This window comes from Loxodonta africana, chromosome 10 (genome assembly GCF_030014295.1).
Source record: "Loxodonta africana isolate mLoxAfr1 chromosome 10, mLoxAfr1.hap2, whole genome shotgun sequence".
In the NCBI taxonomy this organism is placed as follows: Eukaryota; Metazoa; Chordata; class Mammalia; order Proboscidea; family Elephantidae; genus Loxodonta; species Loxodonta africana.
In genome coordinates this window covers 64324571-64344716 of record NC_087351.1, presented here as the reverse complement: position 1 = coordinate 64344716, position 20146 = coordinate 64324571, and the positions used below count along the sequence as shown (strand labels likewise).

General features: G+C 38.9%; 1 protein-coding gene across 11 annotated transcripts in view; it reads left to right on the top strand.

The window, feature by feature from the left end:
* TXNDC16 (thioredoxin domain containing 16) overlaps positions 1-20146 on the top strand; it is a 143685-nt gene that overhangs the window by 108276 nt on the left and 15263 nt on the right. For all 11 annotated transcript variants that reach the window (XM_010588634.3, XM_010588637.3, XM_023546165.2 and 8 more), the window contains 4 exons: positions 3025-3109; positions 4493-4631; positions 17650-17810; positions 19045-19235. In XM_010588634.3, coding sequence (XP_010586936.2) covers positions 3025-3109; positions 4493-4631; positions 17650-17810; positions 19045-19235 — 576 coding nt within the window. The remainder of the gene's footprint in view (positions 1-3024; positions 3110-4492; positions 4632-17649; positions 17811-19044; positions 19236-20146) is intronic.

The following is a 20146-nucleotide window of genomic DNA, read 5'->3' as shown; positions in this document are numbered from 1 at the left end:
AAGGCACAAATCCCAAATTGCACAACCTAACACAGAATTTTGCAAGACCAACAACTTCATTGCAAATACCCTTTTTCACCAACATAAATGGCAACTATACATGTGGACCTTGCCAGATGGAATACACAGGAGTCAAATCAACTACATCTGTGGAGAGAGATGATGGAAAAGCTCAATATCATCAGTCAAAACAAGGCCAGGGGCCAACTGTGTAATGGACCGTAAATTGCTCATATTCAAGTTCAAGTTGAAAGTGAAGAAAATTAGACCAAGTCCACTAGAGCCAAAGTACAACCTCGAGTATATCGCACCTGAATTTAAGACCATCTCAGTAATAGATTTGACGAGTTGAACACTAATGACTGAAGACCAGACGAGTGGTGGAATAACATCAAGGATGTCATACATGAAAGCAGGAGGTCATTAAAAAGACAGGAAAGAAAGAAAAGACGAAAATGGATGTCAAAAGAGACTCTGCAACTTGCTCTTGAATGTCAGGCAGCTAAAGCAACAGGAAAAATGATGAAGTAAAAGAGCTGAACAGAAGATTTCAAAGAGTGGCTTGAGAAGACAAATATTATAATGACATATGCAAAGACCTGGAGATAGAAAAGCAAAAGGGAAGAACGTGCTCAGCATTTCTCAACCTGAAAGAACTGAAGAAAAAATTCAAGTTTCGAGTTGCAATATTGAAGGGTTCAACGGGGAAAATATTAATGATGCAGGAAGCATCAGAATATGGAAGGAAAACACAGAGTTACTATACCAAGAAGAATAGGTCAAAGTTCAACCGTTTTAGGAGGTAGCATATAATTAGGAACTGATGGTAGTGAAGGAAGAATCCGAAGCTGCACTGAAGGCATTGGCAAAAAACAAGGCTCCAGGAATTGACAGAATTCCAATCGAAATGTTTTAACAAATAGATGTAGCACTGGAAGTGCTCTCTCGTGTATGCCAAGAAACTTGGAAGACAGCTACCTTGCCAACCGATTGGAAGAGATCCGTATTTATGCCTATTCCAAAGAAGGGTGATCCAACTGAATGCAGAAATTATTGAACAATATCATTAATGTCACACTCAAGTAAAATTTTGCTGAAGATCATTCAAAAGGGTCTGCAGCAATATATCGACAGGGAACTGCCAGAAATTCAAGCTGGATTTGGAAGAGGATGTGGAATGAGGGATATCATTGCTGGTGTCAGATAGATCCTGCTGAAAGCAGAGGATACCAGAAAGATGTTTACCTGTGTTTTATTGACTATGCAAAGGCATTCAACTGTGCGGATCATAACAAATTATGGATAACATTGCAAAGAATGGGAATTCCAGAACACTTGTTTTCATGAGGATCCTGTACTTAGATCAAGAGACAATCATTCTAACAAAACAAGAAGATGCTGCATAATTTAAAGTTGGGAAGGGTGTGTGTCAGGGTTGTATCCTTTCACCATACCTATTTGATCTGTATGCTGAGCAAATAATCTGAGAAGCAGGACTATATAAAGAAGAAGTGGGCATCAGGATTGGAGGAAAACTCATTAGCAACCTGCAATATGCAGATGATACAACCTTGCTTGCTGAAAGTGAAGAGGACTTGAAGCACTTACTGATAAAGATCAAAGACCACAGCCTTCAGTATGGATTACACCTCAACTTAAAGAAAACAAAAATCCTCACTAGACCAACAAGCAACATTATAATAAATGGGGAAAAGATTGAAATTGTCAAGGATTTCATTTTACCTGGATCCACAATCAGCACCCATGGAAGCAGCAGTCAAGAAATCAAGAGACACGTTGCACTGGGCAAATCTGCTCCAAAAGACCTGTTTACAGTGTTGAAAAGCAAAGATTGAAGAATAAGGTGCACCTGACCAAAGCCATGGTGTTTTCAGTCACCTCATATGCATGCGAAAGCTGGACGATGAATGTGGATGACCGAAGAAGAATTGATGCCTTTGAATTGTGGTGTTAGTGAATTATATGGAATATACCATGGACTGCCAAAAGAACGAACAAATCTGTCTTGAAAGAAGTACAACCAGGATGCTCCTTAGAAGCAAGTATGGCGAGACTATGTCTCACATACTTTGGACATATCATCAGGAGGGATCCATCCCTGGAGAACGACATCATGCTTTGTAAAGTAGAGGGTCAGTGAAAAAGACCCTCAACAAGATGGATTGACACAATGAGTGTAACAATGGGCTCAAGCATAACAATGATTGTGAGGATGGTGCAGGACTGGGCAGTGCTTTGTTCTGTTGTACATAAGGTTACTATGAGTCAGAATCGATTTGATGGCACCTAACAACAACAAACACAGATACTGTTAGGGGTCTAGAATTTCTAGTCTTCTGTTTTTTTTTTTTTTTTTCTATGCATAAAGGTGACTGTGACCATAAATGTATACATTATTTCATACACCTACTTCTCTTTCCAGGCTACATATTGGGCAGCTGTCTCCATTTACCCTGTCTTAGGAGTAAATGAAAAAGCAACAGATATAAATTCAGTAAATCTGTATGATTAACCAGTTAACCAGTTGCTGTCAAGACAGTTCTGATTTATGGCAACCCCATGTGTGTCGGAGTAGAACTATGCTCTGTAGGGTTCTCAGTGGTCAATTTTTTGGAAGTAGATCATCAGGCCTTTGTACTAAGTTGCCTCTGGGGGTACTCAAACTTGAAACCTTTCGGTTACCACCTGAGTATGTTAACCTTTTGCACCATCCAGGGACTCCTTGGTTTGATTAGAGTGCTATAAATCTTATAAATCACTTTGGTACATATTTGTTTAGGGAATCATAGTTTTATTATATCAATTTAAATTTCTGTAATAATCAAGAAATTTCATAAAAAGCGTCAGATTTATTTTAGAACCACTAAATTTTGTAAGATGTCTGCAATTATTTATTTATTTTTGTATTGATAATAAAGTACTACTGTCTATAAATACGGTTATCAATTGAATACCTCACATAATTTTGAAGTGTTCAGATTTTTATTGTCTATGTATTTATAGCGATAGAAGACTTCATTGAAGCAGGAAACTACCTGAAAGGATATGTTATCACTGGAGTTTATCCAGAAGAGGATGTTTTGATACTGTAAGTTTTTTGTTCTTCTAATTTTAATGAGGAAGAAGTTATGCAAGAAACATGTATGGTTTTTCTTTACACAATTGATGAAGGAATATAGGGCAGCAGCATAACATGATTTACTAAAATTTTTAATTTTCTTCTAGGAAGATCTGCAAAGTACAAAGCTATTTAGATTCTTTCTGGATTCTGGATTCATACATCTGCATTCTTCCACAGAAATTTTCTTCTGTGGGATTTATTACCTGAATTTTTGGCTCTTTGGAGTAGTAATCTTTTTTTTTTTTTTTTTTGGAATTTTACTGCTTGAGAATAGGGTTTTCATTTGCCACTAATGTATATTAAAAAATCAGAGTTTTTCCATTCTTCCATATTTCTCCTGGAGTTTTAGGTGATGTTAACTATACTAAATACCTAATTTTAAGTTATGCAAATGTACAGTTAATACTTTTTTAGCCACCTGAGTTCCTTTATTTGTAAAAGATGGGGCTCCTGTGACCTATCAGGGTGATTTAGTTGTTGCAGAATGAAGGACTGAACTGCAGGTCACCTGCTGTCTTCTTTTACTTTGTTGTCATTGTGCATTTAACTGTAGTCGAAAGAACTGGACTAGTTTCTCAGTGTTTGTTTATAACTGACAGCTAAGAGGGCCCTCCAGGTAATTTGAAGATTGTGCTGTCTGCTGGTGCTTATAATATTATAGTGTCTGTACTTCGGCATGAATTAAGTTTTTACACATGATATGAATCTTTGATATTTTTATACAAAGCATCTTTCCTATTTAACTGAAAGACTTTTAGATTTAGTAAGCATTAGTGGGAGGATTTGGGTTCTTTGTTCAGTGGAGAGAGCAGTCTGTGTGTGCAGAATTTCTCAGTTTGAATTTTATCTCTGTGTTCCAGTTTTCTTATCTGTAAAATGGAGGTGATAGTGCTGCTTCATAGGGCTGTTTTGAGGGTTAAATGAAAACTAAAGCATCTAGGATTGTGCCTGGAAAATAGTAGGCATTTAATACATGCCCATCTCCTTACTCTACAATGTGGTAAAAAAAAAACCCAGTGTGGTAAGCAGTCCAAAAAGGTTGAGAACCATTCAGTGTGTTCTAAACCCTGTTTAGACATTTCCTTGATGAGTAAGCTGTCTAGAAAAAAAAATTCCGTTTAGATTATTATCTGTTGCATTCTTTTAACCTAGTTCGTCAAGACTCATGAACTTCCTTGAATAGCCTCATGTTGAAGATTAGTTTGTTTGGAATTGAGTTCATTTTTTCCTTAGCAGTAGGACTATCTGTTTGCTGCCTCAGACTATAATCTCTCTTGGTGTAATTTGTCATGTTTTTGATAACTTGCTATATTTTTTGTTGTGAATTTTAATAACTACTTTTCTCCATAGGTCAAATAAATATGCTACAACTGTTCCAGCCCTACTGCTTGCCCGACACAAAGAAGGAAGAATAGAGAGCATTCCACTAGCTAGCACCCATGTGCAAGAGATAGTTCAAATAATAACAAATGCTCTACTGGAAACATTTGTGAGTATATTTTATAATGAGGATATTATTTTTGAAATAGAAAATCTAGCTCAGTTAAAGATAGTATATTTTAATACATGATCTTACAGCTTTTGATGGCCTAGGGCATGATGTTTTGTGAGCTGAAGACTCATTGGGTTGCTTTTTGTTATTGTTCACTTACTGTGTGTACAGATTCTCTAGCCCACTGTCAAAAGACCACATGTATTTGGATTATTTTTCTTGCTGAGACTAGTATGACTGATTGTCAGTTGAAGTTCTTGATCTAGGCTGAAGCTCGATATAAAGTACCTGGATTCCAGAGTCGTGCTGCCTGGCTTTAAATCTTTATTTGATTCCCTGCTGACTATGTGTTAAGTTCTCTGTGCCTCAGTTTCCACATGTATAAAATGTAAGTGATAATTTCACCTGCTGCAGAAGTTATTGTGAGAACTAAATGAGAATATTTCTTCTGTACAGTGTGTGGCCCATGGTAAACATTCAAAAAATTTTAGCTACTGTTCTCATTATTTATTCAGCTTTAGAACAAAATACTATCTTCTGAAAGGCCTTTTCTAATGCATTACTTTGTATAATAGTGGGTTCAAGGGTACAACACACATAACCTAGATTACTTGATTTCACTTGTTTTGCATTTTTGTTCAGCATGATTAGAATATTATAAATTTATACTTCTCTACATTTCTTAAGTGACACAATGAGCACTGTCATAAGCTATAGATGCTGAATGAATATTCTCCTGTTAATGTTTTTTGCCATGAAGATCTAAATGACAATACGTTTCAGGCTTCAATAAATGACTTTAGTCTTCATTAAGTCTGTGACCTTGGTTTACAGATTATGAATCATTAGGTTAGTATTTTCAGGATACAGTTTTCTAAATTACTTATTAAAGTAACATTTTTATCTTTAATGACATATTATAAAATATTTTCTTAATGTGTATATAAATAATGTAGTATTGGAATTATAATAAGCCTTTAACTTTTTTTCAGATTAAAAAAAACCTATAAAGAAGAAAGTCAGAATCAACAATACTCTCTCTAATTGAGTTTAAATTTGGGAATATATTTCCCTAAACTTTAAAATATTATGTGTGTATGTATGCATCTGTTTTTCTTTGTTGAGGAACATTTCCATCAGGAAATGGAGATATGCATATTGATTTTTAAGCTGTGTAATATTCTGTTACACTTTTCTGTTGAGGAATATTTAACTTGTCTTAATTTGTTTTTTGTTTTTAACGCAGGGAACATCCTTGTAGATAATCTTTAGGTGCATCCATAACTGCATACTTATGGTGGTGCCCTGGTGGCACAGTGGGTAAGCGTTTAGCTGCTAACCAAAAGGTCAGCAGTTCAAATCCACCAGCCACTCCTTGAAACCCTATGGGGCAGTTATACTCTGTCCTATAGTGTTGCTTTGAGTTGGAATTGACTTGATGGCAACGGGATTTTTTTTTTTTTTTTAATATTCATATGGCAAATCCTTAGAATTTGAATTACTAGTCCAAAGAATAGGCACATTTTTAAGGCTTCTGATAAATACTTCTGTGTTGCCCTGCAGAAGATTTGTATCATTTTAACTTTATCTTTGCTTATCTGATAGATTAAAACTGATATATATATATTTTTTACTTTAAGATTATATCTTCAAGGGTGAGAAACTTTGGGCAAACTTAACAACTATCAAAATCTATTTACAGTTAAGACAAATGTGATGAGCATTGTGGCGGTGTTTCAGTTTAATATGTTTTGGGTTGCTGTGTTCAACTAAATACTGAACAGCTATAATAAAAATTAAATTTTTTTATTGTAGTTTAGATTAAGATTTACAGAGCAAACTACTTTCTCATTAAACAATTAATACACATATTATTTCCTGACATTGGTTGCCAACCCCACAACATGTCAACACTCTCCCCTTCTCGACCTTGGGTTCCCCATTATCAGCTTTCCCATCCCCTCCTGCATTTGTGTCCTTGCCCCTAGTCTAGTGTACCCATTTGGTCTCATTTTGTTTTTATGGGAAAAATTAAATATTTTGCTTTTAGTTCATGACCTTTCCACAAATTTTAAAATCCTTCAGTGGTAATTAAAATTCTTCATGTTGCCATGTATTAGAGGTTTAAGTCCAGAGCATGAAGTGACTCCATGTATAGCCAGATAGCAGCAAGCTCATTTTCTGGCCTGCAGTTAGGCATGAACAATACCTTAGGTTAATCCCTCATTTGGGTGGGAAAAGGGAGCAAATGACTAGATGGTAAATTCACTCAGATGGTGTGATGGTTAAGGTTGTGCGTCAGCTTGCCTGGGCCATGATCTTCAGTGATTTGATAGTCATATGATGATGTAATCACTTCCATGATGAGATTTGATATTATGCGATCACCGCCATAATGGAATATGCTGCCAGTTGGTTGAAAGGGAGTTTCCTTGGGGGTGTGGCCTACATGGAATATATAAGTGGACTTTCTTTCAAGATTCATTGGCTTTTGCTGGCTCTGGATCCTGCAGCTGAGTCCTGTTTATCTGATCTCCAGTTATTGGGATTTGAGCTAGCAGCTTACCTGTGGTCTTGCCTGCTGATCTTTGAGATTCATTGATCTTCACAGCCTGTGAACAATACCCCTGCCCTCCAATCTGCTGATCTTGGGTTCACCAGCCCCTTTGGTTACATGCATCAGGAGAAGCCTGACTCATGGACTTGGCATGTTCCAGCCTCTACAACTGTGTGAGCCATTTCCTTGATACAAATCTCTTTCTGTATATGTATTTATACACTTTACTGGTTTTGCTTCTCTAAAGAACCCAGCCTATGACATTTGGTACTGAGATGGTTCTAGGGAAACAAAATTATAAGGATGAGTTTCCTAAATTGGTTCTGAAGTGTAGTCTTAAAGGTGTTGATGACTGCTTCAGCAGTAAAGATGGCACTGCTAATCCATGGCATGAGGTGGCAATTAAAATATGCAAAATATCACTGCTAATAGATCAGGTATAGGTGAAAGGCGAGGCCCTGGGTGATTGCATGTGTGATACCTTTCTATAATTTTGTAGAATGAGAAGTAAAAGGAAGCTGGTTGGTTGATCCTACTTTCTCTAGTCAAACTGGTAAAAGAAAAAGGTACACTCAGGGCTTCAGAGTCAAGCTTAAGTGCCGCATAAACGACCTCAAAGTTTCCACTTGTGCTTTGAAAGAAAGCCTCATTTCTTGTAGTAACAGAGCTGATATTGTTGAAAACCAAACCCCGAGTCTTATTGTAAGAGTGGCTGAATTACAATGCCAGTTGAACTGCCAACATTGAGAGGTGTCTGAAGTTAAAGTGAGGTCATTGATTGGGAAGAAGTAGGATCCTAAAACTTGGGATGGGGACATATGGGCAGATAATCAGGAAGCTGGAGACATTGAGTCCCTAAATTCATTGAATCAATCCCACCAACAGAACCAACCCTGTCACTTCCATCTGAAGAGATTATTCCATATTTGTCTGCTAAGCCACTCTGCCCAGTAGAATCATTAGCCCCTCCACTCCCATCTAATGAAATTAGCCCAGCTGCCTCTAAAGAGCCCTTGTCTGAGTCATTGCCTGCGGCATCATCTAAGGCAGATGCTTTACAAAACGATTCTGAATGTTCTCAAAACTCTTCCCCCACTACCAGTTTTGGCCTCTAGACCTATAACTAGACTTCAGTCCCAGTGAGCCCCAGAAGGTAAAGTACAAAGTGTGACCCAGGAGGAGGTATGCTATACTCCAGTAGAACTGCTTGACTTTTCTAATACATACAAACAGAAAACCTGGGGAATATGTTTGGGAATGGCTACTAAGGGTGTGGGATAATGGTGAAAGGATCGTAAAGATGGATCAGTCTGAGTTTATTGATACAGGTCCACTAAGCACAGATTCTTCATTCAGTGTTTCACCTCAAGTTAGGAAACGATCTAATAGTTTATTTGGCTAGAGTGGATTTATTGGGTTAAACCCACAGGCCCAACCATGGAGTGCCCAGAGGACATACCGTTTACCACAACTGTGAGGAACAAATTTGTGAAGGGAGCCCCAGCATCCTTGAAGACTTCTGTGATTGCTATTTTATGTAAATCAGATTTGACAGTGGGAACTGCCCTAACTGAATTAAGACACCTAACTACAGTGGGGCTGATTGGACCCTGTGGTAGTAGGGGCCAAGTGGCTCTACTCAGTCAACAAAGACAAGGTGGGCGTGGTTACGTTAATGGACAGCAGAGTCAAAGCAGTAATCAGAATAATCTGACTTGTATGGATTTATGCCGTTGGCTATTTAATCATGGTGTCCCTAGGAGTGAAATAGATAGGAAATCTACTAAATATTTACATGATCCATACAAACAGATGAATTCTAGATTAGGTGAACAGCAGTCTAACTTGAATCGCCAGAACAGAGAGTCATGGTCCTTCAATCAATTTCTAGACTTCAGTGAGTTTAAATACCACAGCCCCTTGAATGAAGGGGAGTCCAGGTCCCCTTGAGGAAGGACTCCAGTACACGACCAAAAACTTATACTGTTAATCTTTCTCCTAGCCTTACCCAGAGGGATCTAAGGCCATTTATAAGAGTGACTGTTCATTGGGGAAAAGGAAATAATCAGACTTTTCGAGGATTACTGGATACTGGCTCTGAACTGACATAGTCCAAGAGACCAAAAAATCCCTGTGGCCCACCAGTCAAAGTGGGGGCATAGGAAGGTCAGGTTATTAATGGAATCTTAGCTCATGTCCATTGCACAGTAGGTCCAGTGGGTCCCTTCCCCAGTTCCAGAATGTATAATTGGAATAGATATACTCAGCAATTGGCAGAACCCCCACACTGGATCTCTGACAAATGGAGTAAGGGCTATTATGGTAGGAAAAGCCAAGAGGAAGCCATTAGAATTGCCGCTACCTAGGAAAAGAGTAAACCAAAAGCAATACCACATTTCTGGAGGGATTGCAGAGATTACTGCCACCATCAAGGACTTGAAGGATGCGGGGGTGGTGTTTCCCACCACATCCACATTCAACTCACCTATTTGGGCTGTGCAACAGATGGAGAATGAGAGTAGATTATTGAAAACTTAACCAGGTGGTGACTTCAATTGCAGCTGCTGTTCCAGATGTAGTTTCATTGCTTGAGCAAAGTAATACATCTCCTGGTACCTGATGTGCAGCTATTGATCTGGCTAATGCCTTTTTCTCCGTACCTGTTTCTAAGGACCGTCAGAAGCGGTTTGCTTTCAGTTGGCATGGCCAACAATACACCTTTACTTGCCTACATCAGGGCTATATCAACTCTCCAGCCCTATGTCATAATTTAGTCTGCAGGACCTTGATTGCCTTTCCCTTCCACAAGGCATCACACTGGTCCATTACATTGATGACATGCTGATTGGATCTTGTAAGGAAGAAACATCAGTAATTCTGGACTTATTGGTAAAATATTTGCATGCTAGAGGGTAGGAAATTAACACTACAAAAATTCAGGCACCCTCCACCTCAGTGAAATTTCTAAGGGTCCAGTGGTGTGGGGCATGTTGACATATTCCTTCTAAAGTGAAGGATAAGCTACTGCATCTGGCTCCTCACAACTAAAAAGGAGGCACAACGCCTAGTGGTCCCCTTTGGATTTTGGAGGCAACATATTCCTCATGTAGGTGTGCTATTCCAGCCAATTTATCAAGTGACTGAAAAAGCTGCTAGTTTTGAGTGGGGCCCAGAGCAGGAGAAGGCTCTGCGGTAGGTTCAGGCTGTGATTCAGGCTGCTCTGCCACTTGGGCCATATGATCCAGCTGATCCAGTGGTGCTTGAAGTGTCAGTGTCAAATAGAGATGCTATTTGGAGTCTTTGGCAGGCCTCTATTGGTGAGTCACAGAGCAGACCCTTAGGATTTTGGAGCAAAGCCCTGCCATCCTCTGCAGATATCTACTCTCCTTTTGAGAAACAGCATTTGGCTTGTTACTGGGCCTTAGTAGAGACTGAACTCTTAACCATGGAACACCAAGTCACCATGTGGCCTGAGCTACCCATCATGAACTTCCCACAGAGTCATAAAGTTGAATGTGCACAGCAGTACTCCATCATTAAATAGAAGTGGCATATGTGAAATTGGGTCGAGCAGGACCTGAAGGCACAAGTTGCATGAGGAAGTGGCCCAAATGCCTATGGTCTCTACTCCTGTCACATTACCTTCCGTCTCCCAGTCTGCACCTATGGCCTCATGGGGAGTTCCTTATGGTCAGTTGACTGAAAAAGAGAAAACTCGTGCCTAGTTTACAGATGGTTCTGCACAATATGTAGGCACCACTTGAAAGTGGACAGTGACAGCATTACAGCCCCTTTCTAGGACCTCCATGAAGGACAGTGGTGAAGGGGAATCCTTCCAATGGGCAGAACTTCAAGCTGTGCACCTGGTTGTTCACTTTGCTTGGAAGGAGAAATGGCCAGATGTGTGATTGTATACTGATTCATGGGCTGTGGCCAGTGGTTTGCCTGGATGGTCGGGACTTGGAAGGAAATGATTGGAAAATTAGAGACAAGGATTTGTGGGGAAGAGATATGTGGATAGACCTCTCAGAATGGGCCAAAGAAGTGAAGATATTTGTGTCTCAAGTGAATGCTCACCAAAGGGTGACCTGAGCAGAGGATGATTTTAACAATCAAGTGGATAGGATAATGTGTTCTCTGAAAGCCATTCATCCTCTTTCCCCAGCCACTCATGTCATTGCTCAATGGGCTTGTTAACAAAGTGTTCATGGTGGTGGGGATGGAGGTTATGCATGGGCCCAGCAACCTGAACTTCTACTCACCAAGGCTGACTTGGCTACAGCCACTACTGAGTGTCCAGTCTGCCAGCAGCAGAGATCAACACTGAGTCTCCCTGATATGGCACCATTCCTCGAGGTGATCAGCCAGCAGCCTGGTGGCAAGTTGATTACATTGGACCACTTCCATCATGGAAATGGCAGTGTTTTGCTCTTACTGGAATAGACACTTGTCTGGGTGCATATTTGCCTTCCCTGCACGCAGTGCTTCTGCCAAGACTACCATACGTGGACTTACAGAATGTCTTATCCGCCTTCATGGTATCCTACACAACATTGCCTTGGATCAAGAGACTCACTTCACAGCAAATGAAGTGAAGCAATGGTCCCATGCTCATGGAATTCACTGATCTTACCATGTTCCCCATCATCCTGAAGCAGCTGACTTGATAGAATGATGTAATGGCCTTCTAAAGATACAATTATGGTGCCAGCTAGGTGGCAGTACCTTGCAGGGTTGGGCAGTGTTCTCCAGGGACTGTATATGCTCTAAACCAGCATCCAGTATATGGTGATGTTTCTCCCATAGCTGAGATTCATGGGTCCAGGAATCAATGGGTGGAAATGGAAGTGGCACCACTCACTGTTACCCCTGGTGACCCACTCACAAGATTTTTGCCTCCTGTCACTGCGGTCTTATGATCTGCAGGTCTTGTGGTGTTAGCTCCAAAGGGAAGAATGCTCCCACCTGGAAACACATCACTGATTCCACTGAACTGGAAGGTAAGAATGCCACCTGGCCACTTTGGGCTCCTTATACCTCTGAATCAACAGGCAAGGAAGGGAGTTACCATACTGGCCAGTGTGATTAATCCTGATTACCAAGAAGAAATTGGATTGATATTACATAATGGAGGTAAAGAAGAGTGTGTCTGGAATGCAGGAGATCCTTATGGCGTCTCTTAGTATTACCATGCCCTGTGATTAAAGTTGATGGAAAACTATAGCAACCCAGTTCCAGCATGACTACTAATGGTCCAGACCCTTCAGGAATGAAGGTTTGGGTCACCCCACCATGCAAAGAACCAAGACCAGCTGAGGTGCTTGGTGAGGGCAAAGGAAATATGGAATCAGTGGTGGAAGAAGGTAGTTCTAAATACCAGTTACAGCCACATGACTAGTTGCAGAAATTAGGACTGTAATTGTTATGAGTATTTCTGCTTTGTATGTGTATTTGTTGTATCATGTTAGGGGCAAGTATGCCTTTATAGTTGCCTTTATTCAGAGATTATGTATGGTTTGAGGAGATGTGTACAGGTGCCAAGTTGACAAGGAATGGACTGTAATGGTTAAGGTTGTGTGTCAACTTGCCTGGGCCATCATCCTCACTGATTTGATAGTTGTATGATGGTGTAATCACTTCCATGATGAGATTTGATATTATGTGATCACCTCTATGATGGGATTTGCTGTCAGTAGCCAGTCAGTTGAAAGGAAGTTTCCTTGGGGGTGTGGCCTGCATGGAATATATAAGTGGACTTTCTGGCATGACTTATTGGCTTTTGCTGGCTCTAGATCCTGCAGCTCAGTCCTGTTTATCTGATCTCCAGTTCTTGGGATTTGAGCTAGCAGCTTACCTGTGGTCTTGCCTGCTAATCTTTGAGATTCATTGATCTTCGCAGCCTGTGAACAATAGCCCTGCTCTCCAACCTGCTGATCTTGGGTTCGCCGGCCCCTGTGGCAATGTGCATCAGGAGAATCCTGACCCAGGGAGTTGGCACGTTCCAGCCTCTACAACCGCATGAGCCATTTTCTTGATATAAATCTCTCTCTCTATATATATTTGTGTGCTTTACTGGTTTTGCTTCTCTAGAGAACCCAGCCTAAGACAGGTGGTAAATGTGGCATAAAAATTTCATTTTAATGAACTTAGATGATAAATCACCAGGTAAATAATGCCTGAATCTGAAATACACAATAATTAACTACATAAGCAAAAATGTATCCAAAGCTGTCACACACTTAGACGTATTTGTTAGGAAATATGTTGATGATGACCTTGTGTTTGATTATTTCACTCAACATAATATTTTCAAGGTTCATTCATGTCATGGGTATCATAACTTCATTTCTCTTTATGGCTAAATTATATTCCATTGTATGTATGTACCACATTTTGTTTATCCATTAATCTGTTGATGGAGACTTGGGTTCTTTCCACCTTTTGGCTTTTGTGAATAATACTGCAGTGAACATTGGTGTACAAGTGCCCGTTTGAGTCTCCACTTTTCAAGTCTTTTGGGTATATAGCTGGAAGTGGAATTGCTGAGTTATATAGCAGTTATATGTTTAACTTTGTGAGGAACTACCAAATTGTTTTTCATAGCAGGTGCACCATTTTACATTCCCACCAGCAATACACAAGGGTTCCAATTTTTCCACATACTTGTCAACACTTGTTTGTTTCCATTTTGCTGATAGCCATCCTCATGGGTGTGAAGTGGTATCTCATTGTGGTTTTGTTTTGTATTTCCCTAATGACTAAATGACCTTGAGAAAGTTTTCATGTGCCTCTTGGCGATTTGTATACCTTCTTTGGAGAAATGCCTTTTCAAGTCCTTTGACCATTTTTAAATTGGGTTGTTTTCTTTTTGTTGTTGAGTTGTAGGAGGTCTTTATATATTCTGGATAGTAAACCATTATCATACATATGATTCCCAAATAGTTTCTCCAGTTCTGCAGGTTGTCTCTTCATGTCATTGGTAAAGTCCTTTGATGCACAAAAGTTTTTGATGAAGTCCAGCTTATTTGTTTTCTTCTTTCGTTGCTTGTACATTTGGAATCACATGTGAAAACCCTTCGTCAAAAATAAAGTATTGAAGCATTGTTGTTGTTTGTTGGAAGGTGCCATTGAATTGGTTCCAACTCAGAGCAACCCTGTGTTCAGCAGAACAAAACACTGCCCGGTCCTGTGCCATCTTCACGATTGTTGCTGTGTTTGAGCCCATTGTTGCGGCCACTATGTTAGTACATCTCATTGAGGGTATTCCTCTTTTTCTCTAAACCTCCACTTTACCAAGCATGATATCCTTCTCCAGTGACTGGTCCCGCCTGATAACATGTCCAAAGTACTTGAGACAAAGTCTTGCCATCCTCGCTTCTGAGGAGCATTCTGGCTATAGTTCTGTTCTGGCAGCCCATTGTATATTCAATATTCATCACCAGTGCCGTAATTCAAAGGCATCAACTCTTCTTTGGTCTTGCCTTATTCATCGTCCAACTTTCACATCCATATGAGGCAATTGAAAATTTCATGGCTTGGGTCAGGCACACCTTAGTCCTCAAGGTGACATCTTTGCTTTTTAACATTAAAGGGGTCTTTTGTAGTAGGTTTGTCCAGTACAATACGTCGTTTGATTTCTTGACTGCTGCTTCAATAGTTGTTGATTGTGGACCCAAGTAAAATGAAATCCTTGACAACTTCAGTCTTGTCCATTTATCATGATGTTGCTTATTGGTCTAGTTGTGAGGATTTTTGTTTTCTTTATGTTGAGGTATAACCCATACTGAAGGCTGTATTCTTTGTTCTTCATCAGTGAGTGCTTTTCACTTTCACCAAGCAAGATTGCGTCATCTACATATTGCAGGTTGTTCATAAGTCTTCCTCTAATCCTAATGCCCCATTCTTTATATAGACCAACTTCTTGGATTATTTTCCAGCATACAGATGGAATAAGTATGGTGAAAGGATAGACAACCCTGATACATACCTTTTCTGATTTTAAACTGCACAATATCCCCTCATTGTATTTGAACAACTGCCTCTTAGTCGATGTACAGTTTCCACATGAGCCCTATTAAGTGTTTGGGAATTCCCATTCTTCCCAATGTTATCCATAATTTGTTATGATTCACACAGTTGAATGCCTTTGCATAGTCAGTAAAATACAGGTAAACATCTTTCTGATATTTTCTGCTTTCAGCCATGATCCATGTGACATCAGCAATGATATCTCTCATTCCACATCCTCTTCTGAATCCAGCTTGAATTTCTGGCAGTTTCCTATCAATGTACTGCTGCAACCATTTTTGAATTTTCTTATCCCTCTGTTTTCTTCTATGTGTTTTATGGTTTTAGTTCTTATTTTTAAATTGTTGATCCATTTCTAGTTAATTTTCATATATGGCATGAAGTATGGGGCCAACTTCATTCTTTTTCCTGTAGTAATAATCTCGGAGTCACAGCACCATTTTTTGAAGCAACTGTTCTTTTTCCATTGACTGGAATTGGCACTCTTTGATAACCTTTAATTTTGATTCTCCTTAGCCTCTCAGTAGCATTCAACACTGTTGACAACACCATTCCTTCTTAAAATTCTCTCCTCCTCTGGTTTTTCCAATTCAGTTCTCTCCAAATACTCCTTCAACCCTCTGACCACTCATAATCTTATTTAGTTTCTAGAATCACAGCCTCAACCCTTTTTTCTTCTTTTCATACAGCCTCTCTTTGGCAAAGAAATTTTATCCATACCCAAAACTTTTGGTATCACTACCAGCTTTTGATTCCTAAATCTGATTTTTAAAACCTTAACTTCTAAACTCACATACCTCTTTGCTTTTCCTTCCTAATATACATAGGAAAGAGCAGTGCCCATCATTGGTCTTTCTTTCTACATATTCATATGCCAGTTAGCCATCTTTTTATAAAGAGACATAATTAGGTTGCCCATCTGGTTTTCCTCTTGCATACCTAAGTCTGTAAGTGAATAATTTCATTTGTTTTCTGTAAGTGAATACAAATCAGCACAAAGCTGGTTCCTAGGAAGTAGATATCAGGTATCTCTGCTTTCTAACTTTTTCATTGTCTCTGACACCAGCTGGTCCCTTCCCCACAGTAGTCTTTCTCTGCCGAGTAATTTGCTGCAACATTACACAGAACTCGCTATACTTATGGTTATGTGGTTTATTAGGGTAAAGGATACAACTCAGAAGAACTCAGGATACAAACCAAAACCAAACCAAACCCGCTGCCATCAAGTTGATTCTGACTCGTAACGACCCTATAGGGCAGAGTAGAACTGCCCTATAGTTTCTAAGGAATGCCTGGTGGATTCGAACTGCTGACCTTTTGGTTAAGCAGCCGTAACACTTAACCACTGCACCACCAGGGCTTCCTCAGGATACAAACAGGTAGGAATAACATGATATGATTCAGGAGCAACTCAAGAGCAACAGGAATTGATACTCAGGCGAGGTTTGGAAAGGTCCTCAAAGCACAGGGCATGTCCTTCCTGAGGATCCTTTCTCTCCAGGATTCTCTCCTTCAGAAAGCTTCATTGAGTCTTAGTGTTTTGGGTTTTTATCAGCCAGTCCATATAGTCATTATTGGTTACGAGGTGGGCTTCTAATCATTAATAAACCTCAGGTGTGGCTAACGTAGCCCAACCAAGGGTTATTTCACAAAGGCTAGGGACAAAGGCCAGACTACTCAAGGTAAAGTAACTCTCAACCCTACAGTCTGGCATACTTGACTTTCATTGTTTCCAGGACATTATATAGCTCTCTGCCTCTCCTCATGCTGTTCCCTGTGTCTGGAATCCCTGCTCAACCATACTTTTATCCCATATCTAAGACCCATCTCAAATATAGGAAAAAAAAAAAAAAAGAAATAATAAATGAATAGATGCAAAGGGCAAGGTCTGGGAGGTTTTCCAGTATGGAGCTTCCATGTTCCAAAAAGGAATGTGCAGCTACTCTTTCAAATGCATGAAGGTCTTTCACCAACTAGTAAGCCCATGGAGCTTCCTTGTCCAGAGCCTTTATTGAAGATCTCATTACATAATCCAAACTCTAGCCCCTCTCGCCTGAGATCGGTTGGTATCATGAGGTAACCATAAAGTATTATGTGGTGGGTCTTTCTCGCCCAGTTCCCTCCTCCCCCACATCACCACAAGTAGTGTGTTAGGTGGATGTGGTCTGGAGTCTTTATCAAAGACACTTAAAATTCCAAGGTTTCTTTTTAGAGATTATGTCTTAGGAATCGAGGGGAAAGACAAAATTCTTTGGGTAAAATTAATGTAAAACCCATAGTCAGTATACTAAAACCTTTACTTAAATTAAAACGTGTTTGAATTACATTTTACAAATTAAAATTGCATGAGTGATTTGAACATTATTTTCTGTTTTATGCGTCATCATTTCCTCCCCTCCGCCACTTTTTTTTGTCTTTTGCTTTTAACAGCCGGAAATCACTGTGGAAAATCTCCCCAATTATTTACGACTTCAGAAACCATTACTTATTTTGTTTAGTGATGGCAGTATAAATCATAAGTATGAAGAAGTAATATTGACACTGATAAAACAGAAACACTTAGATTCACTTACCCCTTGCTGGTTAAATCTGTAAGTATATTTTTAATTTTAGAAGAGGTAAATAATTAGTATTACATTTTCACTAGGAAGTGAAACTGTAACTCAGCCTTCGAAGTTCATGTTATGGGACCAATGTATATGTCATCATGGTATTTTAGTAACTAAATTCCCTAAGATGGTCCGAGATAACCTTGCTTTAGATTGAATTCTGTTCTATAATAAAATTTTTAAAGTAATATTTTTCTTCTGATTTTAAAAGTGATTGATGTTCACTAAGGAAAATTTGGCAAATATAGAAAAGTAAACATTGTTATATTTTGTTATTTTCCTTTAGTCCCTTTTTTTATACTTCTCTAATTTCAAATTCCAGTCTATAGTAGCACAGATATTGGTGCACTGACCAGTGATACTCCTGGTATATTTTCTAGATGCATGGTTTGTGTTATGTTTACATCTGTGAGCACAGTTTGCATATACATACTATCCCTTGTTTAGATTTATCAGATGGAACACATTTATGTTTTATCTTTTACTCATTAGGAAAATAACAAAAAATGAGGGTGAGTGGGGCATACATTTTTGCTGCAAAGAGTTTCATTAACAGTATACCTACTACCTCAGGCAAAATTTTTCCAGTAATTATCACTGTAGTTGTGTCAGAGTAAGATACATAATGTGGAATATACTGCATTAGAAAAACTGTGTATCTTTAACTTATTAACTCATGGTTTTCTTGTATGAAAATAATTGTTATAAGCTCTTTTGATCTGAAACTGAGCTCCCCCTCTCTTTTTTTGAGGAAAGAAAGATAGGTTTGTAAACATTAGAAACATTTATAAAATAAGCATTTTCCGTTCATAAAATGGAAACAAAGGTTGTATCTTATATTTATATAACCACTGAATTTTTGAGCTGACGTGATCAGATATTTGGCTTAACTTTGGAAGGAACCTGTTGACTGTGTGAAGCCTAAATTAACAAGCCTTTGGAATATACCTATTTCATTTTTTTACTTAAAACTTAAAACTGTCATTGGCTATCTTTTTTTTCCTTGTGAAAGAAACACAGGGCATGATGTTAAAAGGAAACTGTTGAAGAATCTGATTACTAAATACACAGTTATAGACCTCTTGGTTTTCAAAACATCTTTTTATAAAATCAACTTACACTGTAAGAATGACACTATGTTTAAAGTTTAATGTTATACACTATTAATATTATTTTGATATAGAATATTAACACATTCACTTGTTCCATTTTGTAGGAAGAATACTCCTGTGGGGAGAGGAATCCTGCGGGCATATTTTGACCCTCTGCCTCCCCTTCCACTTCTTGTTTTGGTGAATCTGCATTCAGGTGGCCAAGTATTTGCATTTCCTTCAGACCAGTCTATAACTGAACAACACCTTTTATTGTGGCTTAAGAAATTAGAAGCAGGACTAGAAAGCCATATCAGTAAGTTTTCTCCTTTAATACACATAGTTCTATCTTTTGTTCTGTGGATTTTAAACTTGAGTCACAGATAATGAGTCCTTGGAAACTCTATGGGGCAGTTCTACGTTGTCCTATAGGATCGCTATGAGTCGGAATCGACTCGACGGCACTGAGTCTGGGTTAGAAAGAATTAAATTATAATGATGTTTGTAAGTGTACTAATTATTGGTATACTGATAATACTGTCCATAGGTCATTCTCTGACTGTGAGGGCAGAAGTACAAGGCCTTGATCTGAGACAGTCAGCTTCCTTCTCTGGAATTTTTGTTCATTGGTTGCTTATAAAGATTACCTGTGCATTTAAATATGTTTTTTTGTAATTTATCCATTTTTTTATTTTCTAGTTGTTACAGTGGGACCATTGGCCTACCTAAGCATAAGTCCTTCATGATATTTTTATAAGATTGAAATTGTAGGTTTCACAGGACAATTTTCATATAGCTTTTTTATAGGCATGCTGTGGCCACAGCAGAGTTCTTCTCAAACTGAGCCTCTTTTAAAACAAGGGTATGTGTGTGCTGTGGAAAACACAGTGAACTTAAAAGTCAGAAACCTGATCTCAGGATCCAGCCTCCTTGATCACTAACTGTTGCCTTAGGGAAGACGCTAAGCCTTTCTTAGTTTCTTCCTTTACAACTGTAAAATGGGATTAGCATTTTCTACTCTAAATATAAAGAGACCTGGTTGCACAGTGGTTAAGCGCTTGGCTGCTAAAAAGAAGGTTGGCAATTTAAAACCACCAGCTACTCCGCAGGAGAAAGATGTGACAGACTGCTTCCATAAAGATTATAGTCTTGGAAATCCTATGGGGCAGTTCTGTTCTGTTCTATAGGGTCGCTATAAGTTGGGAAGGACTCGTCAGCAACAGTTTT